Genomic DNA, 20,903 nt, shown 5'->3' with positions numbered 1-20,903 from the left:
GATCATAACAGGTTATGTACTTGGATTTTGTTTCTCCAACTGTCATACTAATTACATTTAATTTTACAGAGGAGCCTGGGCCTGTCATGGACTTCAAGACCCTGCTGGTTACCAAGGATTCTTGCACTTTAAGCTGGAAGAAACCCCTCACTGATGGTGGTAGTCGCATCATCTGTTATGTACTTGAGGTTCTCAATGGTGAGGATAAATACAAGGAGCTAATGAGGTCTAAGAATATGCAGTACAGTGCCAAGGACCTGGTGGAGGATAGAGAGTATACCTACAGAGTCAAAGCTGTGAATGACACAGGAGAGAGTGCTCCCAAGGAGCTGAAAGTGGTTGCCAAGGACCAGATCAGTAAGTATCCCCTTTTATGAAACATTCAGACAAATAACTTAATAAGTAAGCACATAAAGTCTTTAAATATGGATATATTAAGTAGTTGCTCCTTTCCTATAAAGTTCTTCCCAGTTGTGACTTGAGGGAGTTGCCCAACATGTGCTACATTGCCAAGGAAGGCAGTACCGTCCGCCTGAAGATCCCAATTATTGGCAAGCCTACACCCAAGGTAACCTGGAAGAAGGGAGATGATGAAGACCTGACAGACACTGGCCGAGTGTGTGCAGAGTCCTCAGCAGTTAACACCACCCTCCTCATCAGGGACTGCCAAAGGACTGATGCTTCCAAATACACCATCACGCTGAGAAACAGTGCTGGAAGCAAAGAGTCCACCATCTTTGTCAGGTAAGGATCATGTAATGGCATTTAAAGGGTATTTTCCTCAAAATGAATTTCACCATATCCATACAACAGTGTCTACACATAAAAAATGTCAAAATTATCCTTTTTCCTTATTAGGGTGGTGGGTAAACCTGGCATTCCTGGAGGACCAGTAAAGTTCAAAGATGTTGCTGCTGATGGTGCCACACTAAAGTGGGGTCCTCCCAAGGATGATGGTGGCTCTGAAATTACCAACTATATCCTGGAAAAGAGGGACTCCATCACAAACATGTGGGTGACTGTGTCCTCTGTTGTGGAGACCAACACCATGAGAGTAACTGGTCTTCATGAGGGCACAGAATACATCTTCAGAGTATGTGCCGAGAACAAGTATGGGGTCGGCGAAGGACTCAAATCTGAGCCGATTGTAGCCAAACATCCATTCAGTAAGTACTGTATACTATTTCAAAGGCTGAATTGTGTTGTTATTCAATATTTATTTGTCTTTTTGGACTGCTAATCACTCTTCATCACTATTTTTGTACAGATGTTCCTGATGCTCCTGCTCCTCCTCAGATTATGAGCATGCGCCATGATTCAGCTTATCTTGCCTGGACTGATCCAAGGAAGACTGGAGGATCTCCTATTACAGGTATGGTCTGCTTTAACATTTCACCAACCTCCTCTCTGGCTCAATTCCACAGCATGTCTTTTGCCCTGTCTTCTTTTCCTAACACAAAACCGGTTGCAGATGGCCGCTCCTCCCTGAGCATGATTCCCCTGAAAGGGGATCGTCTGATTGTCGAGGTTTCTCTGTATAACTGTAGGGTCTTTACGTGCCTTCAGATGACTGTTGTTGTTATTTTGGGTTACATAAATAAAACTGAATTTAATTGAACTATCAACAACTATGTTATTCTGTCCCGATATTCTTGATACAATTTATATGTCAACTTTGGTTTATTTTGCTTTGGTAATATGTGCAGGCTATCATGTTGAGTTCAAGGAGAGAAACAGTATGTTGTGGAAGAGGGCAAGCCCAGCTGCCTTGAAGATGAGAGAACATAAAGTCACTGGGCTGACTGAAGGTCTGGAGTATGAGTTCAGAGTGATGGCAATTAATTTGGCTGGAATTGGTAGACCAAGTGCCCCCACTGATCCACAGGTGGCCCTGAACCCCGTTGGTAAGTAAAAGAAAAAATTACAAACATCTTTACAAAAATGATTTTCAAATATAAAACAATACATTCATTATTGTCATATCTATACCGCTAGATGCACCTGGTAAACCAGATGTGATCAGCATTACAAGGAGCACTGTGACCCTCCAGTGGACTGAACCTCAGTTTGACGGTGGCCACCGACTGACGGGCTACATTATTGAGAAAAGAGACCTGCCTTCTAAAATCTGGGTAAAGGCAAACAATGTGAATGTTGTGGAACCTGCATTCACTGTCACTAAATTGCAAGAGGGCTGCAAATACGAGTTCAGAATTCGGGCAAAGAATGCTGCGGGCGCTCTCAGTCCACCCTCTGAGCAGACAGATACCATTATCTGCACAGATGAATATGGTAAGATGAGATATAAATCTATATTAAAACCATTCTGAATGTTTTCAGGCAGCATGATAAAAATAAAAATTTCCATTTGTCCTCCATCAGCTGCGCCAACCATTATAATTGATGCTCAGGTGATGGAAGGCTTGACTGTCCGAGCTGGCGATACTATCGTCATCACTGCCACAAGCATTTTAGGGAAACCTGCACCAACCTCCTGCTGGTCAAAGGGAGGAAAGTACTTTAAACCCTCAGATCTTGTTCAAATTGAGACCACTGCCACATCCTCCACTTTGTCGGTCAAATATGCTAGCAGGAAGGACTCTGGAGACTACATAATCACTGCCAGTAATCCCTTTGGTGTAAAGGAGGAAACTGTGAAGGTCAAAGTTCTGGATGTTCCTGGTGCTCCTGGACCCATTGAGTGCAGTGGTGTATCCTCAGAAAAAGTGACTCTTACATGGACAGCTCCTACTGAAGACGGAGGCTCTCCTATCAAGTATTACACCCTGGAGAAGAGGGAGACCAGCCGTTTGCTCTGGACTATCCTAGAAGATAACATTATTGATTGTCACTATGTGGCCAACAAACTCATCCAGGGCAATGAATACTTCTTCAGAGTCTCTGCTGTTAACCAGTATGGTGCCAGTGAGCCATCACACTCTGAGGCAGTTAAAATGGTAGATAGATTTGGTATGTATCATTTATTTTTGTTCTACAGTATATCTGGAAGAAGAATGCTAAATATTTGGATTCATCAATATATTTCTTTTATGGATCCACATAGGTCCACCTGGTCCACCTTCCAAACCAGAGGTTGAAAAAGTCGATGGACATTCAGCCACTGTGACCTGGAGAAGACCAACTGAAGATGGAGGAAGCGACATCATAGGTTATTGTGTTGAAAAGAAAGAGAAAAAAGGCATGAGATGGGTCAGAGCATCCAAGAAATCCATCACTGAACTCAGCTTTGAAGTCACAGGTCTCACTGAGGATGTGGAGTACGAGTTTCGTGTTCTTGCTGAGAACAGAGCTGGGTTTGGTGAGCCAAGTGAACCATCGATGGTTGTCAGGACAATAGTTGTTGCCTGTAAGTAAATAGATGTGAAAAGCAAAAGGCTACCAGACTCTGACATAATATTTCAACAATATAACAACAGCTTTGGGATTTTTTTGTGTAAAATTCTAGATTTATTTTATTAATTATAATAATAATAATTTCCTCTTTTATATCTTATAGATCCACCTGGACCTCCAGTCAATCCAAGAGTTACAGACACAACCAAAACCACTGCCACTCTGAACTGGGGAAAACCTCTTCATAATGGTGGACTGGAAGTTACTGGATATGTCATTGAGCACAAAAAAGAAGGAACAGAAGAATGGGTTAAGGATACCCCATCATCTCCACTTAGGATCACAGAATTTGTTGTTCCTGAACTAGACACTGGTGCAAAATACTGCTTCAGAATTAGTGCTGTGAATGCTAAAGGAGTGGGAGAACCTGCCGAAACTAAGGAATTCACTGAGATTGTGGAGCATGCAGCTGAACCTGGAATGGAGCTTGATGTTGAGCTCAGAAGAACTCTTGTTGTCAGAGCTGGCTGCTCCATTCGCCTTTTTGTGCCAATCAAGGGACGTCCTACACCTACTGTCACCTGGACCAAGGAAGGCGGACCTGTTCCACGTGCAGTCATTGACAGCACTGAATCATTTACAATGCTGATCATTCCTGAGAGTTCAAGAATTGATGCAGGCAAATATGAGCTTACCCTCGAAAACTCAGCTGGAAAGAAGAGTGCTGACATACACGTGAGAGTTCTGGATTCACCTGGGCCTCCGCTTAACCTAAAACCAATCAAGATTGACAAAGAAAGCATTACGCTTCAGTGGGAAATGCCTCTCATTGATGGTGGTGCAAAGATCACAAACTATATCATTGAGAAAAGAGAATCAACACGCAAGGCTTTTGCTACTGTTGTTACAAAGTGCCCAACTACTTCAGTCAGAATTTGTGACCTGGGTGAAGGTTGTGAGTACTATTTCAGAGTGTCTGCTGAGAATGAGTATGGTATCGGTGAGGCGGTTGAAACTTCTGATCCAATTCGTGCATCCCAGACACCAAGCTCTCCAGAGAGCATTATTCCTACTGATATCACCAAGAACTCTATCAGCCTGGCTTGGACCAAACCTAAGCATGACGGTGGAAGCAGAATTACAGGATATGTCCTGGAAGCCCAGAAGAAGGGAACTGATCAGTGGTCTCATATTACGACGGTCAAGAACATGGATTTCACTGTGAAGAATCTCAATGAGAATGAGGAGTACATTTTCCATGTAATGGCTGTCAATCACTCAGGTAGGAGTATTCCAAAGGAGAGCAAACCCATTGTTGTCAAGGACTCTACTTCTTTGCCAGAGTTTGACCTGCGTGGAGTTTGTCACAAGACTGTTATTGCCAAGGCAGGAGATGATATCAAGGTTGAAATTCCAGTTATGGGACGTCCTAGACCAACTGTCTCTTGGCAGAAGGATGGCGCAGCCCTGAAACTCACACAGAGGACCAATGTAGAAACGACTGCTGCTACAGTCATTATCAGCATCAGTGAGTGCACCAGAGCTGACAGTGGTGTATACACCATGACAGGAAAGAACATTGTTGGATCTGTGACAGACAGCATCACTCTGAAAGTTCATGATGTACCTGGTCCACCCAAAGGACCCGTTAAGATTGTGGAAATATCTCGTACTTATTGTATCTTTTCATGGGACGCTCCTGAGAATGATGGAGGGGTTCCCATCAACAACTATGTCATTGAAATACGAGACACCACTTCTCAAACATGGACTGAGTTGTCGTCTACCGTCATCCGCACAATGTTTAAAGCCATCCGGTTAACTACTGGATCAGAGTATCAGTTCAGAATAAAGGCTAAGAACAGATATGGTGTTGGACCTCCTATTACTTCAGAGACAGTGGTGGCTGCCTATCCATTCAAAGTCCCTGGTCCTCCAGGTACTCCTAACGTTGTTGCATTTACCAAAAACTCAATAACAATTGGCTGGAATGAGCCTGTGAATGATGGTGGAAATGAAGTCATTGGCTACCATGTTGAGAGGAAAGAAAGAACCAGCATAATGTGGTATAGGATTAGCAAGGGTCTTGTAAAAGGAAATATCTTTAAATCCTCTGGACTTGAAGATGGAGTTGCTTATGAGTTTCGTGTCATGGCTGAAAACATGGCTGGAATTGGTAAACCCAGCAAGGCCTCAGAACCGATATTGGCCTTGGACCCTGTTGACCCACCAGGTCAGCCTGTGCCAATATCTGTCAACAAGAATGCCATTACTATTCAGTGGACAAAGCCTGAGTATGATGGTGGGTTCAAAATCACCGGCTACATTGTGGAGAAGAGAGAACTGCCTGCTGGTCGCTGGATGAGAGCCAACTTTACCAACATAATTGAAACAACGTTCACTGTTAGTGGACTAACTCAAGATGCCTCATATGAGTTCCGTATCATAGCCAGAAACTCAGCAGGTGCAGTGAGCATACCTTCTGAGCCTTCAGATCCTATTATCTGCAAAGATGACATTATCGAACCACGCATTATGGTAGATGCCATCTTTAGGGATGTTGTTCTACTAAAGGCAGGAGAGTCATTCAAGCTTGAAGCTGATATTGCTGGTCAACCAACACCATCTATGGTTTGGACCAAAAATGGAAAGGAGGTTGAGAATACAATGAAACTGGAAGTTAGGTTCACTGAACTGACAACTACTCTAACCAACAAGGACTCTATAAGGCCAGATGGAGGTGAATTCATTTTGACTGCCACTAATGTTGGTGGATTTGCAAAGCACATTTTTAATGTTAAAGTGCTTGACAGACCAGGACCACCAGTTGGACCTCTTAAGGTAACTGATGTCACAGCTGAGAACTGTGCACTCTCCTGGGCTCCACCTGCAGATGATGGTGGTTCCAAGATTGAAGGATATGTGATTGAGAAGCGTGAATCAAGCAGACTGGTTTGGACCAGTGTTGTTTCAGACCTCCAAGATACACAATACAAGGTTACTAAGCTGCTCAAAGGAAACGAATACATTTTTAGAGTAATGGCAGTGAACAAATATGGAATTGGCGAATCGCTTGAATCACAACCCACTATTGCAGACAACCCATATGTGATTCCAGATCCTCCTGAGAATGCTGAGGTGACAGCTATCACTAAAGACTCAATGGTTGTCATGTGGCAAGCACCTAAGAGTGATGGTGGAACTCCCATCACCACCTACCATATTGAAAGAAAAGATAGAATGGGCCTCCGTTGGGTCAAGTGTAACAAGAGGAAAGTCAAAGATCTGCAGTTCAAGGCAACAGGTCTTGTTGTTGGACATGAATATGAATTCAGAATTATTGCTGAGAATGCTGCCGGATTGAGTGTACCAAGTGTGTCTAGTCCATTCTACAAGGCTACTGATGGACTATACAAGCCTGAAGCTCCATGCAACCCCAGAATCTTGGATACAACCAAGTCTTCAATTACTGTGGCTTGGAACAAACCTGCATTTGATGGTGGCTGTGAAATAATGGGCTACATTGTAGAAACATGCATCCCATCTGAAAAGAAGGAAGAAGAGGAATGGACCATTGTGACACCCAAGGAAGGTCTTCCTGCTACCTCATTCACCATTGTTAACCTGAAGGAGAATCAAGAGTACAAGATTCACATCTCTGCTGTCAATAGTGAAGGAATTGGAGAGGCAGCATCTGTACCTGGTAATCCAAAGGCAGAGGACAGGCTTCTCCCTCCTGAGATTGATTTGGATGCGGAACTTCGGTCAGTTGTCAGGCTTAGAGCTTGCTGTTCACTTAGACTGTTTGTGCCTATCAGAGGCAGACCACCCCCTCAGGTAAAATGGACCAAAGGAGATGGGGAACCAGTTGAGAGGGCAATCATTGACAGCACAACATCATACACATCACTGATAATTGAAAATGTCAACCGATTTGACAGTGGAAAGTATAATCTTACTGTTGAGAACAGCTCTGGCTCCAAGACAGTTACAGTACAAGTCAGAGTGCTTGATACACCAAGTGCCCCACAGAATCTGAAAATTACTGCTGTGACAAAGGATGCTGTGACTCTGACTTGGGATCCACCAGTGAATGATGGTGGAGTTAAAATTAAGAATTATGTTGTTGAAAAACGTGAGTCTACAAGAAAAGCATATGCCACAGTCAATGCTCTCTGCTATCAAACCACCTTCACTGTTGACCAGCTCCTGGAAGGATGCAACTATTACTTTAGAGTTTTAGCGGAGAATGAGTATGGCATCGGCTTGCCCATTGAGACTGGTGAATCAGTTAAGGTGTCAGAGAAACCACAGCCTCCTGGCAAAATCACTCTTAAGGATGTTACCAAAAACAGTGTCACTCTCTCCTGGGAGAAGCCAGAGCATGATGGTGGCAGTAGAGTGGGCTGTTATGTTGTTGAGATCCTGCCTAAGGGTGCTGACAAGTGGACCCAAGCACTGATCGTAAAAGAAACAGAAGCTACTATTAGTGGACTAAATGCAGGTGAAGAATATATGTTCCGTGTTGCTGCAAGAAATGAAAAAGGAACAAGTGATCCACGTCAGATTGGAGTCCCTGTGATTGTAAAAGACCTTGTTATTGCACCTGCTGTCAAAATGTTGTTCAACACATTTACTGTGTTGGCAGGAGAAGACTTGAAAGTGGAGGTTCCTTATATTGCACGCCCCAAAGCAACAGTTTCATGGGTAAAGGATGGTCTCCCTCTTAAGAGAACTAGCAGAGTAAACTTTGGTGCTACAGACACAATGCTGAACCTCACTATAAAAGAAGCTACTAAAGATGATGTTGGACACTACATTATTACTCTTACCAACACAGCAGGAGAGACTAAAGCAGATATTGGCATTGTTGTTCTTGACAAACCTGGCCAACCAGGTGGTCCAGTTAAGGTAGAGGAAGTCACTTCTGACAGTGTAACCATCTCCTGGAATCCACCAGAGTATGATGGTGGTTGCACCATCAAAAGCTATATTGTAGAAAAGAGAGACACATCTACAACTGCCTGGATGGTTGTATCTTCCAACCTAGCAAGGACCAAAATTAAGGCAGGCAGGCTGAAAACAGGTTCTGAGTATCAGTTTAGAATTACTGCAGAAAACAGATATGGAAAAGGTCCAGCTCTTCTATCACCATGCATTTTGGCTCAATACCCATATAAACTCCCAGGCCCTCCAGGTACACCATCCATTGCAGTCTGCACCAAAGATAGCATGGTGGTCACCTGGAATGAACCTGTCATTGATGGTGGAAGTTCTATCTTGGGCTACCACCTTGAACGTAAAGAGAGGAACAGCATCCTTTGGGTCAAACTAAACAAATCTCTTATTACAGACCAAACCTTTAAGACCACTGGTCTAGAACCAGGAATGGAGTATGAATACAGAGTGTATGCTGAAAACATAGTTGGAATAGGCAAAGCAAGTAAAGTGTCGGAGGGCTATATTGCTAGAGATCCTTGTGATCCACCTGGCACCCCAGAGGCAATAAAGATTACTAAGGACTCAGTGACTATTGTTTGGACCAAACCTGAGTATGATGGTGGTGCAAAGGTTACAGGCTACATTGTGGAAAAGAAGGAGCTTCCAGAGGGTCGTTGGTTGAAGGCTAATTTTACTAATGTAATTGAGACGGAATATTTAGCAAGTGGACTTGTGGAGGGCAATCAGTATGAGTTTCGTGTCATTGCCAGAAATGCTGCTGGTGTTTTCAGTATTCCTTCTTACAGCACTGGTCCAATTACTGCCAGAGATGAGATTGAGCCACCGCGCATAAGCATTGACCCAGAGTATACACAGAATATTGTGGTCAGTGCTGGCGACAACTTCAAAATTGATGCAGATGTTCATGGAAAACCACTGCCCTCTATCCACTGGATGAAGGGAGAGCAGGAACTAGGCAACACAATTCACAGGGAAATCAAGAACACACCCACCAAAGCTTTTATATCTGTCAAAGAAGCTAAACTGTCTGATGGAGGGCAATACATTTTGCTACTGAAAAATCCTGGAGGAGAAAAGACTGTACAGGTCAATGTTGTTGTTCTAGATAAACCTGGAGAACCACAAGGGCCTCTTGTTGTCACAGGAATAACCAAAGACAGATGCTGCCTTGCATGGAAACCACCATTGCAGGATGGTGGCAGCAAGATCTGTCACTACATTGTGGAGAGAAGAGAGACAAGCAGACTAATCTGGACTGTAGTTGAACAAAAAGTGGAGAACATTTGTCTAAAAGTTACTAAGCTCCTGGAGGGAAATGAGTACATCTTCAGAGTCCGTGCTGTCAACCAATTTGGAGTAGGCGCACCACTTGAATCTCCTGCTGTCATAATCAAGGATCCATACATGCTACCTGGATCGCCCAAGAACTTAGAAGTTTCAAATATTAAAAAGGATTCAATGGTGCTTACCTGGGAGGCTCCTTCTGAAGATGGTGGCAGTCCTGTAACTGGATACATAATTGAGAAGCATGACAAAGAAGGCGTAAGATGGACTAGGTGCAATAGGCAAACAGTCACTGATTTGAGTTTTAAGGTCAAAGGACTTTTGGAAAGCCACAATTATGAATTCAGAGTTGCAGCTGAGAATTCTGTTGGTGTTGGTGAGCCAAGCTCCCCAACTGTTTTCTACAAAGCTCTTGATCCTATCTTTAGGCCTGGCCCACCACATAACCCAAGAGTTACAGACACTACAAGAACATCAGTATTCCTGTCATGGGGAAAACCCATTTCTGATGGAGGCTGTGAGATTCAGGGATACATTGTTGAGTGCTGCACTACTACTGCTGAAGCACCTGCTGCTGAAGGAGCTGCCACAGACACAGTTGTTGAAGAATGGATAATGTGCACACCAGCTACAGGTGTTAAGAAGACTAAGTTTGAAGTTGCAAATCTGAAAGAAAACCAGGCATACAAGTTTAGAGTATATGCAATCAACAAAGTAGGAGTTGGTGAGCATGCTGATGTTGCTGGAATTGTTGTTGCTACGGACAGAGCAGATGAGCCAGACCTTGACATTGACCCAGAACTAAGAAAAATTGTTACCATTAAAGCTGGTGCGTCCCTAAGACTCTTCATTCCTATCAAAGGCAGGCCCACACCTACTATAAAGTGGGACAAAGATGAAGCTCCCCTTAAAGAGAGTGCTCAGGTTGAGATAACCAGCAGTTATACATTGCTTGTGATTGATAAAATGAGCAGAAATGACAGTGGAAAATACACAGTCTCTGCAGAGAATTCCAGTGGAACCAAATCTGCATTGGTTGTTGTCCGCGTCCTTGACACACCTAGTGCTCCTGTTAATCTTAAAGTGAAAGAAATTACAAACCAGTCAGTAACATTGGAATGGGAACCACCTCTGTTGGATGGTGGATCCAAGATCAAAAACTACATTGTTGAAAAAAGAGAAAGCACACGCAAAACATTTGCAGCTGTTGTCACAAATTGTCATGCTCTTTCATGGCAGATCGAACCACTCCAGGAGGGCTGCAGTTACTACTTCCGTGTACTTGCAGAGAATGCTTATGGTGTTGGTCTGCCTGCAGCAACTGTTGATCCTCTTAAGGTCTCAGAAGTGCCCCAGGCTCCAAAGAGTTTAATTGTTACAGATCAGACAAAAACAAGCATCTCTCTGGCCTGGGAGAGGCCAGAGTATGATGGTGGTAGCAGGATCGTGCAGTACTTGCTTGAGGTGCAGCTGAAGGGTCAAGAGAAATGGTCTGCTGTAAACACTTTTAAGACAATGGAAGCAACAGTCTCCAATTTGAACCCAGGAGAGGAGTATCTTTTCAGAATTACAGCTGTCAATGATAAAGGGAAGAGTGATCCCAAAGTCCTTTCCGGGCCAGTGATGACCAAAAACTTGGTCTTTGAGCCAGATGCCCGTCCAGAATTCAGCAGCTACAGTGTTCATGTGGGCAAAGACATTAACATTGACATTCCTATCTTTGGACGTCCTAAACCTACCATCACATGGACTAAAGATGGCGCTCCGTTGAAGTTTACTACAAGAGTCCATATTGTCAATACACCAACACATACAACACTAAGCATAAAAGAGGCAGCAGGCGATGATGGTGGTATGTACAGCATAAATGTTGCCAACTCAGCTGGAAAGAAGGACACAACAATTGAAGTCATTGTACTTGACAAACCTGGCCCTCCATGTGGCCCTGTGAGATTTGATGAAATCACAACACAGAGTGTCACTATATCATGGGACCCACCAAAACACAATGGTGGATGCCAAATTTCAAACTACGTTGTACAGAAAAGAGATACGACTACTACAACATGGGAGAATGTTAGTATCAACTGGGCCAGAACCACCATAAAAGTACCTAGACTAAAGACTGGAGCTGAGTACCAGTTCAGGATCATTGCCCAGAACCGTTATGGTAAAAGCCATGGTCTGGATTCATCTGCTGTAGTTGCTCAGTACCCATACAGAGAGCCAGGCCCTCCAGGCACTCCTTTCATCTCTTCTCTCTCTAGGGACCACCAAATTGTTGAGTGGCATGAACCTGTCACAGATGGAGGCAGTCCTGTTCTTGGCTACCATCTTGAAAGGAAAGAGAGGAATAGTATTCTCTGGGTCAAGATCAACAAGACTCTCATCCACGAGACAAGTTTCAAGAGTTACCCCTTGGAGGAGGGTGTTGAATATGAATACAGGGTTTATGCTGAAAATATTGTTGGAATTGGAAGGAGCAGCAAAGTCTCAGAGGGATGTGTTGCCCGTGATCCATGTGATCCTCCTGGAATACCAGAGGCCATCCATGTGACCAAAGACACCATTGTCATTCAGTGGACTAAACCAGAATATGATGGTGGAAGCAATATCACTGGCTATATTGTGGAAAAGCGTGATCTGCCCGAGGGCAGGTGGGTAAAGGCAAATTTTACTAATGTGATTGAGACCCAGTTTACAGTGACTGGTCTGACTGAAAATGCACAGTATGACTTTAGAGTCATTGCTAAAAATGCTGTTGGCACTGTCAGCAAACCATCATATAACAGTGGACCTATAACTGCAAGTGATGCTGTGGAGGCACCCAAATTCTCCATTGATCCTGCATTCACCAAGACCATTATTGTCAATGCTGGAGAGACATTCAAGCTAGATGCTGATGTACGTGGCAAGCCGCTGCCAACAATCCAGTGGTTCAAAGATGACAAACCAGTTGAAAACACACTTCGACTAGAGATCAGAAACACAGAAAACCATGCAATGATTGTCATTAAAGACTCCATTAGAGTTGATGGTGGAACTTATACACTCCAGCTGAAAAATGAAGCCGGTAGTGAGACTGTTCAATTTAAGGTTTTAGTACTGGATAAACCTAGCCCATGTGAAGGACCACTCCATGTCACTGGAGTCGCTGAAGATAGATGCACACTGGTATGGCACCCCCCTCTACATGATGGAGGTAGTCCTATTACACATTACATCATTGAAAGAAGGGAGACAAGTCGTCTAGCTTGGACTGTTGTTTCTAGCAACTGTGGCACCACATGCTACAAAGTTACCAAATTACTGGAAGGTGACGAGTATATGTTCCGTGTAATGGCAGTTAATAGTCATGGTGTAAGTGAGCCACTGGAGTCTGGTGCAGTAATAATGAAAACTCCATTTGTTCTCCCTGGTCCACCTCACATTGAGGATGTATCTAACATTGCCCATGATGGTATGACCATCTCTTGGTCTGCCCCTGAGACTGATGGTGGCAGTGAAATTACAAATTACATAATTGAGAAAAAGGATAGAACCGGGATCAAATGGACCAGATGCAACAGACAGAAGGTCACTGATCTCTCATTTAGAGTTACAGGCCTGACCACAGGCCATGAGTATGAATTCCGAGTGGCTGCTGAGAACATAGTTGGAGTGGGAGAGCCAAGCCTTGCAAGTTCATACTACAAGGCCTGTGATCCCAAGTACAAACCTGGAGCCCCAGGATATGTGCATGTGATTGACTCAACAAAGACTTCTATTACTGTGTCATGGGGTAAACCTCTGTCTGATGGTGGCAGTGTCATTCAAGGATATATTGTTGAAGTCTGCAAGGCTGAAGAGGAAGAATGGACCATGGTCACTCCTCCAACTGGCCTGCGTGTCAACAAATATGAAATTACAAAGCTTACTGAGGCTCAGGAGTACAAGATTCAAGTGTGTGCTCTGAACAAATTGGGAGTTGGCGAGCCGGCAGTTCTGTCTGGAACAGCTAAGCCTGAAGAAAGGGTCGAACCACCTGAGATCCACCTTGACTCTGAGCTGAGGAAGGGCATTGTACTGAAAGCAGGCGGCTCTGTTAGAATCAATATTCCATTTAAGGGCAGACCAACACCTGAGATAAAGTGGACTAAGGATGATGGAAACCTGACTGAAAAACCAGTGGTCGAGAAAGCTCATAATTTCACACAGTTGTCTATTGACTCATGTGACAGAAGTGACTCAGGAAAATACACCCTCACACTGACTAACAGCAGTGGCACTGTGTCTGAGGTTATTTCAGTTAAAATTCTGGATGCCCCTGGGGCCCCACAGAACCTTGTTGTTAAAGAAATCAGAAAGGACTCTGTCACTCTTGCTTGGGATGCTCCATTGATTGATGGAGGTGCCAAAATCAAGAACTATGTCATTGACAAACGTGAATCAACAAGAAAGGCATATGCAAATGTGTCCACAAAATGCACCAAAACAACATTCAAAGTTGAGAACTTGATTGAAGGTGCTATGTACTACTTTAGAGTCATGGCTGAGAATGAATATGGAATTGGGCCGGCTGTGGAAACAAAGACTGCCTCCAAGGCCTCTGAAGTACCACTGCCTGTTGGAAAGATCTTCCTCAATGATGTCACTAAATCCAGTGTCTCACTGGCCTGGGAGAAACCTGAGCAGGATGGAGGGAGCAGAATTGCTGGCTATCTAATTGAGATGCAACCTAAGGGTACAGATAAGTGGGGAGTTGCAACAAATACAAAAACATGTGAAGGTACTGTCACAGGCCTTACAGCTGGAACAGAATACCTATTCCGCATCATTGCTTACAATGAAAAGGGAAAGAGTGAGCCAAAAGCACTTGCTGCACCTGTGATTGCCACTGACATGACCATGGAGCCCAGCATCAAAATTCCATTCAACACTTACAGTGTATTAGCTGGAAAGGATCTAAAGTTAGATTTTCCTGTTCTTGGCAGGCCAAAACCTAAAGTCACCTGGGCCAAGGATGGTCAGCCTTTGAAGGTGACATCAAGAATGAATATAATATCCACTAAAACAACAACGGGAATAGAAATTACTGAGGCATGCAAGGAGGACTTTGGCAAATACACAATTACAGCAGCCAACACCACTGGAACAACCGCAGAGGATGTATCTGTCATTATCCTCGACAAGCCTGGTCCACCAAAAGGGCCAGTCAAGATTGTTGAAGTGAGCAACACCTTTGTCCACCTCTCCTGGGACCCCCCAGAGTACACCGGTGGATGCCAAGTAAAGAATTACATAGTAGAAAAGAGAGACACAACCAGTACAACATGGCAAACAGTCACCACTCAGCTAGCTAGAACAGCTTTTAAGGTCAGCAAGCTGAAGACAGGTTCAGAATATCAGTTCAGAATCATAGCTGAAAATAGATATGGAAAGGGTGCGCCTCTGGATTCCAAGGCCATTGTGGTGCAATATCCATTCAAACCACCGGGTCCTCCAGGAACACCACATGTGAAATATGCAACTAAAGAAATGATGATCATTGAATGGAATGAGCCAGTCAATGATGGTGGAAGTGCAGTTATTGGCTACCATTTGGAAAGCAAGGAAAGAAGCAGCATTCTATGGAGCAAACTGAACAAGACTCTCATTACAGACACACAATTCAAGATCGTTAACCTTGAGGAGGGTATTGGATATGAATTTAGAGTTTATGCTGAAAATATTGTTGGCATTGGCCGATGCAGTAAAGTATCCGAGTCCTTTGTTGCTCGCGACCCATGTGATCCTCCTGGTACCCCAGAAGCTGTATCTATTTCTAAGAACCAGATCAGGATTCAGTGGACTAAGCCTCAGTATGATGGTGGTAGCAAAGTGAATGGATATATTGTGGAAAGGAAAGACCTCGCCTCTCCTGATGGACGCTGGGTAAGAGCTAACTTTACCAATATAGTTGAGACTGAGTACACTGTCACTGGTCTAACAGAAAATGAGCAATATGAATTTAGAGTTATTGCAAGAAATGCAGCTGGCATCTTTAGCGAGCCATCTGACAGCTCTGGACCTATTACTGCTACTGATGAAATTGAACCACCAAGGGCCTCAATGGATCCTAAATACAAAGATGTTATTGTTGTAAATGCTGGAGAAAATCTGCTTCTGGATGCAGACATCTATGGAAAACCAATTCCTGAGGTGCTCTGGCTGAAAGAGGGCAAGGAAATGGACAAAGCTTTGCGCATCGAAGTGAAAACTACACAGAAACGTGCAGCAATGACGATTAAGGATGTAACCAAGCTTGATAGTGGCCACTATGACCTCATCCTCAAAAATCTGGGTGGTACAAAAGTGTTCCCTATCACAGTTAAAGTCCTTGATAAACCAGGTCCACCCACTGGACCCATGAAGATTACTGGAGTCATGGCCGACAGGTGCATTCTTGCCTGGTCTGAGCCAGCTCTAGATGGCGGAGCCAGTATCACTCACTATGTGCTGGAGAAGAGAGAGACTAGCAGGTTGTCCTGGACCGTGGCTGCATCAGACATCAAGGGTCTGTACCATAAAGTAACAAATTTGCTTCCTGGAGATGAATACATTTTCAGAGTCAGAGCAGTGAACAAATATGGCATTGGTGACTATCTGGAAAGTGAACCCATTATTGCACGCAATCCTTACAAGCCTCCTAGCGCTCCTGGAACTCCAGAAGCCAGTCTGATCACAAAGGACTCTATAGTTTTGTCGTGGACAGCTCCTGAACAGACTGGTGGAGCTGAAATTGAAGGCTACCATCTTGAAAAACGTGACAAAGACAGTGTACGGTGGACAAAATGCAACAGACAAAAGCTTACAGACGCTCAGTTTAAAGTCACAGGTCTGAGCACAGATCACTTCTATGAGTTCCGTGTTGCTGCTGAGAATGAGGTTGGAATGGGAGATTTCAGTGAGCTGTCCCTGTTCTACAGGGCATGTGATGCCATAAGACCACCTGGGCCTCCGCACCATCCTAAAGTAACAGACTACACAAAGTCCTCTGTCTCTCTGTCTTGGGGCAAACCTGACTTTGATGGCGGTGCTTATATCAAGGGATACATTGTTGAAATGAGGGAGTATACACCGGTACCTGAGTCAACAGAGGAGGCAGAGATAGCACCAGCAGTAGAAGCACCAGTTGAAAAAGAATGGACAATGTTCACTCCACCCAGTGGCATTCAAGCCACCAAATTAACTATAACAGACTTGAAGGAGGGTGGAGAGTACCAGTTCCGTGTCTATGCAATAAATTCAGAAGGAGTGGGGGAGGCTGCTAATGTCCATGGCACAGTGGTTACTTCTGACAGGGCAGAAGCACCAGAGATAGAACTTGATGCTGAACTCAGAAAGGTTCTATCTGTCCGTGCTGGTGGGACTCTACGCCTCTTTGTCACCATCAGAGGAAGACCTGAGCCTGCTGTAAAATGGGAGAAAGTTGACAGTACCCTTACAGAGCGTGCTGTAATTGATACTACTCGTTCATTCACCATGCTTGTCATTGACAATGTTAATCGCTTTGACAGTGGCAAATACTCACTAACACTAGAAAACAGCAGTGGGAAAAAATCTGCAATTGTTGCAGTGAGAATTTTGGATACACCAAGTGCACCACAAAACTTTACCGTGAAGGAGCTAAAGAAGGATTCAGTGACTCTTGCCTGGGATACTCCACTTACTGATGGTGGCTCTAAAATCACAAACTACATCATAGAGAAGAGAGAGTCTGTTAGGAAGGCCTATGCTGCTGTCACCAGCAACTGTACAGCAAACTCATTTAAGGTAGAAGACCTGCCAGAAGGTGGAATTTTCTACTTCAGAATCTGTGCTGTTAATGAATATGGCCAAGGCCAGATGGTCGAAACCAAAGAAGTAAAGGTAGCTGAGGTACCTTTGCCACCAAGCAAGGTTACCCTTGTAGATTTGACCAAGACTAGTGTGTCACTGGCTTGGGAGAAACCTGCTCATGATGGTGGATGCAAAGTAATGTGCTACAATGTAGAATTTAAGCCTAAGAGTGGGGATAAATGGGGCACAGCATGTACAGTTAAGGTACCGGAAGCAACTATTCCTAATTTAACTCCAAATGAAGCTTATTTATTCAGAGTTGTTGCAATCAATGAGAAGGGGAAGAGTGAGCCAAAGGATCTTGGCTTACCTGTGGTTGCAAAGGATGTTGCTATTGAACCATCTATCAACTTGCTGTTTACCACATACACTGTGAAGGCTGGAGGTGACCTCACTTTTGAGGTTCCAATAAGAGGCAGACCAAAGCCCGCTGTGTCCTGGAAGAAGGATGGCCTTCCTTTGAAGCAAACCACATCAGTTTCTATCTTAAACACTGCAGCCTCATCCAAAATCATTATCAAAGAGGCTAAGAAGGAACATGTTGGGAAGTATGAAATGACTTTGGCAAACACAGCAGGAACTGTTACAGCAGATATTGGAGTCATTGTCCTTGATAAGCCAGGTCCACCTAAAGGAATTAAGGTGGATGCAGTGACTTCAGACAGCATCTCCCTTTCCTGGTCCCCACCAGAATATGATGGTGGCTGCTCCATCAGCAACTACATTGTGGAGAAGAGAGACACAAACACACAGGAATGGCAGATGATAGCAAGTAATGTTGCTAGAACAGCTTTCAAAGCTGGCCGCCTTACACATGGAGCAGAGTATCAGTTTCGTATTTATGCTGTTAACCGCTATGGAAAGAGTAGTTATCTGGATTCACCTGGAATCACTGCTCAGTACAATTTTAAACAGCCCGGACCTCCTTCTACACCCATAGTGAAACTGGCCACCAAGTCTTATATGCTGGTGACTTGGAATGAGCCAGTTAGTGATGGTGGTAGTCCTGTTCTGGGCTACCACCTGGAGAGGAAGGAGCGTTCTAGCATTCTTTGGACAAAGATGAACAGAGGAATGATCAAAGATACAGAGTACAAAGTCACTGGAATTGAAGAGGGCATGATGTATGAATACCGTGTATATGCTGAAAATATTGCCGGTATTGGTAAATGTAGCAAGGCTTGTGAAGCCGTAGCAGCAAGAGATCCATGTGACCCTCCAGGTAAACCCATTATCATTGCAATCACCAGAACATCAGTCTCCTTATCTTGGGAAAAACCAGAATATGATGGTGGAGCAAAGGTTTCTGGTTACACAATTGAACGCAGAGACCTTCCAGAAGGACGATGGACAAGGTGCAACTTCACTAATGTACCTGAGACCCATTATGATGTGACAGGCCTTACAGAGAACAGCCAGTATGATTTCCGTGTCATTGCAAAGAATGCAGCTGGACTGTTTAGTATACCATCAGACAATACTGGTCCCATCACTATTAAAGATGATGTGGAGCCACCACGCATCATGATTGATGTGAAGTTCAGAGAGACCGTGTTTGTGAAAGCCGGAGAAACTCTAAAGATTAATGCGGATCTTGCGGGACGTCCTGCTCCTGTCATTTCATGGACCAAGAATGGCAAAGAAATCGAGCTAAGAGCTAGAATTCAAATTGTTTCAACAGACACCAGCACGTGTCTCACTATGAAGGATTGTATCAGAAGAGATTCTGGACAGTATGCCCTGACTTTACAAAATATTGGTGGAACAGTTACCATGCCAATAAACTGTGTGATTCTAGATAGGCCAGGACCCTCAGCAGGACCACTTCAGATTACAGGTATCACAGCAGCAGAGTGCACTCTGTCTTGGGGTCCACCTCAGGAATCTGGTGGTGCAGACATCACTCATTATGTTGTTGAAAAACGTGAGACCAGTCGGCTGTCATGGACACTGGTGAAGGCAGATGTCACAAAAACATTCTTTAAAGTCACAGGTCTGCTCAAGGACAATGACTATATCTTTAGGGTTCTTGCTATTAACAAGCATGGTGTTGGTGAAGCTCTGGAGAGTGATGTTATAAAGGTTACAAATCCATACACCTTTGCCACTGCTCCAGCTAGTGTTGATGTCACTACTATAACTGGAGACTCAATGACCCTCACCTGGTGCAAGCCAGCCAATGATGGAGGCAGTCCCATTACTGGATATGTGATTGAGCGGCGTGAGAAAACAAGCATGCGTTGGGTCCGTGTGAACAGAGATCCAGTTCCTGAATTTACCACAGTAGTAACTAAACTCCGCAAGGGTTGTGAATATGACTTCCGAGTTTATGCTGAAAATGCAGCTGGTTTGAGTCCACCGAGTGAACCATCTGCAACATTCAGAGCAGTAGATCCTCTGGTCATTCCTTCTCGTCCAACCAAGCCAAAGATTGTGAATTCAACCAAAGACACCGTGTCTATTGTCTGGAAACCACCAACAGATGATGGTGGTGCTCCTATCCTTGGATACAGTGTAGAATACAGAGACTACATCCAGAAACCAGAGGAAGAAGAAGAATATGAGGAGGAAGAGGAGGTACTTGAGTCACCTGAAGAACTAGCAAGATGGGTTGAGGCCATCCCTCTTACAAAGAGCTTAGAATTCACCATCACTGGATTGAAGACAGATGCAGAATATGAATTCTGTGTTAAAGCAATCAATAAAGTTGGCAGCAGTGTGCGTAGTCCATATTCAAATCCATCTGCCGCAAAGGACAGAACTGCAGAACCATCATTTGATGTTGACATTGAGATGCGTAAAGTGCTCTCTGTTAAGCATGGTACAGCATTTACTCTTAATGTGCCATTCAAGGGAAACCCTTTGCCATCAGTGACATGGGCTAAGGAGGGTGTTGATCTGAAAGTCAGAGGAACCATTGAATCAACAGAATCCAGCACTTCATTGACTATTGAGAAGTCAACTAGAAATGACTCTGGAGAATACACTGTCACAATTGAATCACCACTAGGAAAAGCAACGTTGCCTGTGGTTGTCAAAGTACTTGACTCTCCAGGACCCCCAGTGAACGTTAAAGTAACTTCAGTGACCAGGGATTCTGCAACCCTCACTTGGGATCCTCCAGAGAATGATGGTGGTGATGCAGTAAAGGCCTACCATGTTGAAAAACGTGAGGCCAGTAAGAAAGCCTGGGTGTCTGTGACTGGCAACTGCCACACTCTGACTTACAAGGTGGAAGACCTACAGGAGGGAGCTATCTATTATTTCAGAGTTATTGGAGAAAATGAGTATGGAGTGGGTGTCCCTCAGGACGCTAAGGCTGGGACAAAGATCACAGGTAACATATGCACTGAGTGCTTATAAATGTAATGTAAAGGTTTTTTCTTTAAAAACATCATAAATCAATATTATGGACTTAATAAAATTGTCCTGCTGTCTGTTAT

The 20,903-nt window shown here is 44.1% G+C and overlaps 1 protein-coding gene across 6 annotated transcripts in view; it reads left to right on the top strand.

Annotated features, from left to right (window-relative positions):
* The window catches only part of LOC113007498 (titin-like), a 175,484-nt gene that overhangs the window by 126,379 nt on the left and 28,202 nt on the right, over positions 1–20,903 (top strand). For all 6 annotated transcript variants that reach the window (XM_026144120.1, XM_026144123.1, XM_026144122.1 and 3 more), the window contains 9 exons: positions 70–357; positions 462–744; positions 859–1,166; positions 1,268–1,372; positions 1,707–1,904; positions 1,996–2,292; positions 2,383–2,970; positions 3,065–3,367; positions 3,518–20,797. In XM_026144120.1, coding sequence (XP_025999905.1) covers positions 70–357; positions 462–744; positions 859–1,166; positions 1,268–1,372; positions 1,707–1,904; positions 1,996–2,292; positions 2,383–2,970; positions 3,065–3,367; positions 3,518–20,797 — 19,650 coding nt within the window. The remainder of the gene's footprint in view (positions 1–69; positions 358–461; positions 745–858; positions 1,167–1,267; positions 1,373–1,706; positions 1,905–1,995; positions 2,293–2,382; positions 2,971–3,064; positions 3,368–3,517; positions 20,798–20,903) is intronic.

Source organism: Astatotilapia calliptera, chromosome 16 (genome assembly GCF_900246225.1).
Source record: "Astatotilapia calliptera chromosome 16, fAstCal1.2, whole genome shotgun sequence".
Taxonomy (NCBI): Eukaryota; Metazoa; Chordata; class Actinopteri; order Cichliformes; family Cichlidae; genus Astatotilapia; species Astatotilapia calliptera.
Note: the sequence above shows the minus strand (reverse complement) of the source record. Positions and strands in the feature narration are given on the sequence as shown.